The sequence below is a fragment of the Rutidosis leptorrhynchoides genome, chromosome 1, assembly GCF_046630445.1.
Source record: "Rutidosis leptorrhynchoides isolate AG116_Rl617_1_P2 chromosome 1, CSIRO_AGI_Rlap_v1, whole genome shotgun sequence".
NCBI classification, from domain to species: Eukaryota; Viridiplantae; Streptophyta; class Magnoliopsida; order Asterales; family Asteraceae; genus Rutidosis; species Rutidosis leptorrhynchoides.
In genome coordinates this window covers 179,020,766-179,030,519 of record NC_092333.1, presented here as the reverse complement: position 1 = coordinate 179,030,519, position 9,754 = coordinate 179,020,766, and the positions used below count along the sequence as shown (strand labels likewise).

Genomic DNA, 9,754 nt, shown 5'->3' with positions numbered 1-9,754 from the left:
CAACATCATCGTTAGATAACAGAGAATGGTAGCAAATGGAAGATATTGTTTTAATGATAGATGACGTCCACCACGTAAACTTCTAACGTTGTACACATATGGTTTATACTGGGTTGTTTAAGTATGTGTGTATGTATATAGGAGAGTGGCAGCATACTGACAAAAGCTAACATATGAAAATGAATAGGTGAACAATTTTTGAAGCTAACTTTCTATAGTGAATGTAATGTAATTGGTGTTCTTGTTATGTTAGTTTCTGATATCGAGTAGTGAAACTCAGTTTCATTTCTCTGTTTTACTTAAAAGTAGCTCATTGATTAAGAATGTTGTATAATTCAAAAGTTAGCGATTGAATTCATTCCGAATGAAAATATCAAAGTAACTAAAAAACAGAGAAATGTAAATGGATCACCCATAACTAAAAACTTGAACTTCAAAATTACATAAAGTACACACCATTGGGCGATGGTGGTGGTCCTACAAAAAGATTACTGTACCATTACTTCCTAATGGGACCGTCAAATCTAAAAGTCAACTTCTCCTAATAAAAAGTCAAACATGTAAACAAGGATTCTTAAATGGCCCACAAATCTTACTATAGGTTTTAAACTTCCCAAACATCACCAATTTTCTGAATCTTTGTCTTCACATCATCATCTTGAACTTGCATCAACAATGAAGTAAACGACATGTTTGGAAACAACTCTAACTCCGGCTGTGAGTTCTCCGGCACCACCGTCTGACCACCACTATCTCCGGCGACGGACGACGGGAACAAAGATGGGTCAACATGATGAAGTAGCCAGTCAATGGTTTGACCTTCGGTCCGGTGACCGAGTTCTCTAGTGAGTTGGAATATTCGAGCCGCACATAACGCCGGAACCCTAACTCGCCGGCCTCTTCCGTTTACTTTTGAGTGACGGTCTTTTTTCTTTGTAGTGGTGGTTGTGATAGGACCAAGTTGACTCGGAACGAGTTGGTGGTGAGTGTAATCGGTGGAAGATGGTGGTTGTGGCGGTGGCTCCATCGGTGGTACCCCTACTAAATTGGTCTAGGGTTCTCTTTGGGTATAGAGAATAAGATTGAAGTTTGAATTTGGGGTGGAGTAATTTATATGTATTCAATCGATGTATTATTTGTGTTTTGTTTTAAAAGAAAAAAACTTTGAATTGTAAAAATTTAAATTACTCCATAATCGATGGTTTTGCCTTTTGGAGCTTTTTTGAAAATTAAGTTCGAATACGGTTAAGTTAATACTTAAAATGGTTACTGATTTGAATCAGATACTATCTTTTACACATATCTTTTACTGTAGTTAGTTTCATAAGGCTTATACTCCGTATTTTTTAAAATGAAGTTATGTTGTTATACATAATAATCCTAATTTTATGTAGCGGTTAATTTTAACTTTATAATAGCGGTCACTGAATTGTACAATGATTTTAAGCACGTTAACGACAGTATTAAGTCTTCGTTAAAAAATAAATAATTTTTTTAATAACAACTCTAAAACCTGTCATTAATGTGTTTAAAGCTTTTGTACATAGCGGTTATCGGTTAAATTTGACTTTTGAATGGCGATTACTAAATTGTACAATAATTTTACCTACCGTAACGACAGTTCTAAAGATCATCGATCTCTAAAAATATCTTAATATAAAATCTAAGATATTTTCACAACAACAACAAAACTCAATCTAACAAAAGTGGGGTATGGAGGAAGTAAGATGTAGACAATATTTTTCCTATCCTAGAATAAAGACAAATCATCTCACTACCCTGAGTGAAGCACTCAAAGAATAGAGGAGAGTCCTCCCTCCAAATGTTTTATGGATATATAGATTGTTTTCGAATGGACCTCCGCCCAATAAGTAGGTTAAAAAAAGTGTGAGATTGCCATGAAAATGATATAATCAAATTTTCATTGGTTTTAAATCTGCCTGAAATTCAATTTAGGCTCTAAGCGACAATCAAATCGTTAATGAATCGACTTGATGTTGACTCGAATAATAGAGTCATAAGGTATTTTCACAAGATAAGATTATCATTGTAAATGAATTGGGATTTAGATTTTAAACTTGAAGTTAGTAAAACGAATAGTTTTAGCTAATATGATCATTAAATCGCTACAAACGTTACAGAATATATTCAGATTTATTTTAGTCCCAAATAAAATAAGCGAGGTTTTCAATTACATAAATCAATTATCAGTTATAGAGGTTGTATTAATAAAATAATTCAAAAAAGTTAATACATGCAGAATATGCGATTATATTGTATTTTCACAATATAAGTTGATTTAAAGTTAATTCAATGGGCTGAAAATGTGGTGGTTGATCATTCGATAGTGGTCAATCAAATAAGAGAGATTACAGATTAGAGATTAGAGAAACTCTGAAGTTTGTGAATTTATATTTCAAACAAATTTCGTGATAAGTGAATAAAGTGACATTTACAATCTCTTTAGAAAGTGCAAGATAGTATTTAGATAGATCATCGAATCAACCTTTTTTTAATGAATTATCCCGATAAATATTATTTAAAATAATAAAGAAATGTTAGACAAGGATCTAAAGCCTTCCAACTACAACCAGCCCGATTTCATGTCAAATGAGGCCGTTTTCTTGGTAGCAGTTTTCTCAACCGTAAACATGGTCATTTCCTCTTCATCAATTTCAATATCGCTTGATTCATCAACTAGGTTATATGTATCACTATTAAGAGCCCTGAACGAGTTATGAACATTCACTTGTGATGAAGGCCTAGTAGGAGATTGCCTTACAACTATCCTTGGATGAGAGGAACCGACATGCTTATCATCCCATGACCTTCTTTTTGTTTAGGCCTGTACAAAAAAATTCTTACCTTTACCAATGACTACACTATCATGAACTTGTTGAGTGTTACTCTTTTCCTCACCTTACCTTTTGTCAACAATTAACTTATACTCATCATCTTCCATACGAGTGCCTACAATATGCGTGATATGGTCAAAACAGACGGTTGTGTTTTAGTGTGCAGTGTCGTCGGGCCGCACGGCCGTCAGTCGAGGTCTCCCAGCGGGGATGTACCCGTGTTTTAAATTTATAAGGTCGGGGCCTAAATCTACTACTCCTCAGGGTGAGTAAGGGAAGTATGACCTAGGGTCGTTTTTAAAGAAGTCTACAGAATCGAACCTAAAACCTGACAAAAATAATTAACAAGGAGTAGTTGTGTTTCTATTTTGGGTTTTCTAATTTTCTAAAGGATAAAGTAAATACAGATAGGTAAAATTTGTATTTCAGATAAGGTTAAAGATGTACATGCTATAATTTCGTTAGTTACATTGCTGAGTTGTGTAATGATGACTCATGAATAGTTGATAACCCTTTACCCTTTATATTGGTCCTACCGCCCCTGTCAGAGGACTGACATGTCACTGGGCATAATGTATGCGATAGGCTTGAAGATTCTGAATAGGCAGCAACGCCTCTTCCCTCGACGCCAGAGTAACACAGCTACTTGTTAACACTAGACGACTCTTCTATTATGAGCGACCCGATAAGGCAGCGTATTAATCTATCCACTTGGCCCAAACTTTCTTAAACATAAGCTAAAGTAGAGGGTATCCCTTATTGTAACAACCCGACTTTTTCCGTTTGCTATCGTTAATTGTCCGTTAAGTATTTAACGGAGATTACTTAGATTTGTGTGTTTAATAGAATTAAATACATACTTATTAGAGGAATGTATGAATTAATATGTTATATTAATTTACGAACTTATTTCGGTTAGCGAAATAACTAGAAGCGTTACGATTAAGTTTATCGTCTAGAAAGCTTTTCAGTTTACGGAACTCAGAAAAACGACACAATAATTATTTTCGATAATTATTGACTTTAAGAAAATTATTTTTAATTTATTATTTATTTAATGAATTAAACTCGGTGATTGCGTTTCAACGACTAGTTAATGTTCCGGAGACCCGGTACGATTAACGGCAACGAAACGGACCACGCGCGTACAAGTAAATTAGCAAAACGAGCTCAGGACACCCCTTAGAGGGCCATTCGGCCGACCCCACCCCCATGCACCTTAATGGACTTAATTTGGTTAATGGGTCATTAGATGGGTCTTGTTTAGGGCCCTAACTACAAATATTTAGCAAGAGACTAGGAATCCTCATTCCCCCATTCTTTTTTAATTGACAATTTGCTCTCCTCCCTCTCCCTTGAGGCCGTCGGCCATCACCACCACCATACCACTCTCAAACTTCAAAATTAGATAAAGTTTTGTGCATCAAAGTGAAATGTCCCGTTCTTATTGATTAAAACGTTCCATATTAATTGATTTCGTTGCGAGGTTTTGACCTCTATATGAGACATTTTTCAAAGACTGCATTCATTTTTAAAACAAACCATAACCTTTATTTCATAAATAAAGGTTTAAAAAGCTTTACGTAGATTATCAAATAATGATAATCTAAAATATCCTGTTTACACACGACCATTACATAATGGTTTACAATACAAATATGTTACATCGAAATCAGTTTTTTGAATGCAGTTTTTACACAATATCATACAAACATGGACTCCAAATCTTGTCCTTATGTTAGTATGCAACAGCGGAAGCTCTTAGTATTCACCTGAGAATAAACATGCTTTAAACGTCAACAAAAATGTTGGTGAGTTATAGGTTTAACCTATATATATCAAATCGTAACAATAGACCACAAGATTTCATATTTCAATACACATCTCATACATAGAGATAAAAATCATTCATATGGTGAACACCTGGTAACCGACATTAACAAGATGCATATTTAAGAATATCCCCATCATTCCGGGACACCCTTCGGAATGATATAAATTTCGAAGTACTAAAGCATCCGGTACTTTGGATGGGGTTTGTTAGGCCCAATAGATCTATCTTTAGGATTTGCGTCAATTAGGGTGTCTGTTCCCTAATTCTTAGATTACCAGACTTAATAAAAAGGGGCATATTCGATTTCGATACTTCAACCATAGAATGTAGTTTCACGTACTTGTGTCTATTTTGTAAATCATTTATAAAACCTGCATGTATTCTCATCCCAAAAATATTAGATTTTAAAAGTGGGACTATAACTCACTTTCACAGATTTTTACTTCGTCGGGAAGTAAGACTTGGCCACTGGTTGATTCACGAACCTATAACAATATATACATATATATCAAAGTATGTTCAAAATATATTTACAACACTTTTAATATATTTTGATGTTTTAAGTTTATTAAGTCAGCTGTCCTCGTTAGTAACCTACAACTAGTTGTCCACAGTTAGATGTACAGAAATAAATCGATAAATATTATCTTGAATCAATCCACGACCCAGTGTATACGTATCTCAGTATTGATCACAACTCAAACTATATATATTTTGGAATCAACCTCAACCCTGTATAGCTAACTCCAACATTCACATATAGAGTGTCTATGGTTGTTCCGAAATGTATATAGATGTGTCGACATGATAGGTCGAAACATTGTATACGTGTCTATGGTATCTCAAGATTACATAATATACAATACAAGTTGATTAAGTTATGGTTGGAATAGACTTGTTACCAATTTTCACGTAGCTAAAATGAGAAAAATTATCCAATCTTGTTTTACCCATAACTTCTTCATTTTAAATCCGTTTTGAGTGAATCAAATTGCTATGGTTTCATATTGAACTCTATTTTATGAATCTAAACAGAAAAAGTATAGGTTTATAGTCAGAAAAATAAGTTACAAGTCGTTTTTGTAAAGGTAGTCATTTCAGTCGAAAGAACGACGTCTAGATGACCATTTTAGAACACATACTTCCACTTTGAGTTTAACCATAATTTTTGGATATAGTTTCATGTTCATAATAAAAATCATTTTCTCAGAATAACAACTTTTAAATGAAATTTTATCATAGTTTTTAATTAACTAACCCAAAACAGCCCGCGGTGTTACTACGACGGCGTAAATCCGGTTTTACGGTGTTTTTCGTGTTTCCAGGTTTTAAATCATTAAGTTAGCATATCATAGAGATATAGAACATGTGTTTAGTTGATTTTAAAAGTCAAGTTAGAAGGATTAACTTTTATTTGCGAACAAGTTTAGAATTAACTAAACTATGTTCTAGTGATTACAAGTTTAAACCTTCGAATAAGATAGCTTTATATGTATGAATCGAATGATGTTATGAACATAATTACTACCTCAAGTTCCTTGGATAAACCTACTGGAAATGAGAAAAATAGATCTAGCTTCAAAGGATCCTTGGATGGCTTGAAAGTTCTTGAAGCAGAATCATGACACGAAAATAATTTCAAGTAAGATTTCCACTCGAAATAAGATTGTTATAGTTATAGAAATTGTATTAAAGTTTGAATATGATTATTACCTTGTATTAGAAATATAACCTACTGTAAGTAACAAAGATTTCTTGATCTTGGATGATTACTTGGAATGGATTTAGAAAACTTGGAAGTAAACTTGCAATCTTGGAAGTATTCTTGATTTTATGAAACTAGAACTTTTGGAATTTATGAAGAACACTTAGAACTTGAAGATAGAACTTGAGAGAGATCAATTAGATGAATAAAATTGAAGAATGAAAGTGTTTGTAGGTGTTTTTGGTCGTTGGTGTATGGATTAGATATAAAGGATATGAAATTTTGTTTTCATGTAAATAAGTCATGAATGATTACTCATATTTTTGTAATTTTATGAGATATTTCATGCTAGTTGTCAAATGATGGTTCCCACATGTGTTAGGTGACTCACATGGGCTGCTAAGAGCTGATCATTGGAGTGTATATACCAATAGTACATACATCTAAAAGCTGTGTATTGTACGAGTACGAATACGGGTGCATACGAGTAGAATTGTTGATGAAACTGAACGAGGATGTAATTGTAAGCATTTTTGTTAAGTAGAAGTATTTTGATAAGTGTCTTGAAGTCTTTCAAAAGTGTATGAATACATATTAAAACACTACATGTATATACATTTTAACTGAGTCGTTAAGTCATCGTTAGTCGTTACATGTAAATGTTGTTTTTAAACCTTTAGGTTAACGATCTTGTTGAATGTTGTTAACCCATTGTTTATTATAACAAATGAGATGTTAAATTGTTATATTATCATGATATTATGATATATAATATATCTTAGTATGATGTATATACAGTTAAATGTCGTTACAACGATAATCGTTACATATATGTCTCGTTTCGAAATCATTAAGTTAGTAGTCTTATTTTTACATATGTATTTCATTGTTAATACACTTAATAATATATTTACTTATCATTTAACATAATTAACCAAGTGTATCAATATCTTAATATGATTCATTTGTACCTAGTAAGACGTTGTTATAACGATAATCGTTATATATATCGTTTTCGAGTTTCTTAAATTAATAGTCTCATTTTTATGTATATAACTCATTGTTAAAATACCTAATGAGATACATACTTATAATAAAATCATGTTAACTATATATATAACCATATATATATCATCATATAGTTTTTACAAGTTTTAACGTTCGTGAATCACCGGTCAACTTGGGTGGTCAATTGTGTATATGAAACCTATTTCAATTAATCAAGTCTTAACAAGTTTGATTGCTTAACATGTTGGAAACACTTAATCATGTAAATAACAATTTTATTTAATATATATATAAACATGGAAAAGTTCGGGTCACTACAGCACCTACCCGTTAAATAAATTTCGTCCCGAAATTTTAAGCAGTTGGAGGTGTTGACGTATCTTCTGGAAATAAATGCGGGTATTTCTTCTTCATCTGATCTTCACGCTCCCAGGTGAACTCGGGTCCTCTATGAGCATTCCATCGAACCTTAACAATCGGTATCTTGTTTTGTTTAAGTCTCTTAACCTCACGATCCATTATTTCGACGGGTTCTTCAATGAATTGAAGTTTTTCATTGATTTGGATTTCGTCTAACGGAATAGTGAGATCTTCTTTAGCAAAATATTTCTTCAAATTTGAGACGTGGAAAGTGTTATGTACAGCCGCGAGTTGTTGAGGTAGCTCCAGTTTGTAAGCTACTGGTCCGACACGATCTATAATCGTGAATGGTCCAATGTACCTTGGATTTAGTTTCCCCCGTTTACCAAATCGAACAACGCCTTTCCAAGGTGAAACCTTAAGCATGATCATTTCTCCAATTTCAAACTCTATATCTTTTCTTTTACTGTCCGCGTAGCTCTTTTGTCGACTCTGGGCGGTTTTCAATCTTTGTTGAATTTGGATGATTTTTTCGGTAGTTTCTTGTATTATCTCCGGACCCGTAATCTGTCTATCCCCCACTTCACTCCAACAAATCGGAGACCTGCACTTTCTACCATAAAGTGCTTCAAACGGCGCCATCTCAATGCTTGAATGGTAGCTGTTGTTGTAGGAAAATTCTGCTAACGGTAGATGTCGATCCCAACTGTTTCCGAAATCAATAAAACAAGCTGGTATGTCTTCAAGCGTTTGTATCGTCCTTTCGCTCTGCCCATCAGTTTGTGGATGACAGGCAGTACTCATGTCTAGACGAGTTCCCAATGCTTGCTGTAATGTCTGCCAGAATCTTGAAATAAATCTGCCATCCCTATCAGAGATAATAGAGATTGGTATTCCATGTCTGGATACGACTTCCTTCAAATACAGTCATGCTAACTTCTCCATCTTGTCATCTTCTCTTATTAGCAGGAAGTGTGCTGACTTGGTGAGACGATTAACTATTACCCAAATAGTATCATAACCACTTGCAGTCCTTGGCAATTTAGTAATGAAATCCATGGTAATGTATTCCCATTTCCATTCCGGGATTTCAGGTTGTTGTAGTAGACCTGATGGTTTCTGATGTTCAGCTTTGACCTTAGAACACGTCAAACATTCTCCTACATATTTAGCAATATCAGCTTTCATACCTGGCCACTAAAAATGTTTCTTAAGATCCTTGTACATCTTCCCCGTTCCGGGATGTATTGAGTATCTGGTTTTATGAGCTTATCTAAGTACCATTTCTCTCATATCTCCAAATTTTGGTACCCAAATTCTTTCAGCCCTATACCAGGTTCCGTCTTCCCGAATATTAAAATGCTTCTCCGATCCTTTGGGTATTTCATCCTTTAAATTTCCCTCTTTTAAAACTCCTTGTTGGCCTCCTTTATTTGAGTAGTAAGGTTATTGTGAATCATTATATTCATAGATTTTACTCGAATGGGTTCTCTGTCCTTCCTGCTCAAGGCGTCGGCTACCACATTTGCCTTCCCCGGGTGGTAACGAATCTCAAAGTCGTAATCATTCAACAATTCAATCCACCTACGCTGCCTCATATTCAGTTGTTTCAGATTAAATATGTGTTGAAGACTTTTGTGGTCGGTATATATAATACTTTTGACCCCATATAAGTAGTGCCTCCAAGTCTTTAATGCAAAAACAACCGCGCCTAATTCCAAATCATGCGTCGTATAATTTTGCTCGTGAATCTTCAATTATCTAGACGCATAAGCAATCACCTTCGTTCGTTGCATTAATACACAACCGAGACCTTGCTTTGATGTGTCACAATAAATCACAAAATCATCATTCCCTTCAGGCAATGACAACATAGGTGCCGTAGTTAGCTTTTTCTTCAATAACTGAAACGTCTTCTCTTGTTCATCCTTCCATTCAAATTTCTTCCCTTTATGCGTTAATGCAGTCAAGGGTTTTGCTATTTTGGAGAAA

At 34.2% G+C, this 9,754-nt stretch overlaps 1 protein-coding gene across 1 annotated transcript; it reads right to left on the bottom strand.

Moving 5' to 3' along the window:
- Positions 1–604: 604 nt before the first annotated feature.
- On the bottom strand, positions 605–1,027 carry LOC139892257 (transcription factor PCF1-like). Its single transcript, XM_071875303.1, has one exon. The coding sequence runs from the start codon at positions 1,025–1,027 to the stop codon at positions 605–607; it is 423 nt and encodes a 140-aa protein (XP_071731404.1).
- Between the last annotated feature and the right edge of the window lie 8,727 nt (positions 1,028–9,754).

Bases quoted from the DNA above. Each gene is read 5' to 3' on its own strand.
- LOC139892257 (XM_071875303.1), bottom strand. From the start codon at position 1,027: ATGGAGCCACCGCCACAACCACCATCTTCCACCGATTACACTCACCAC.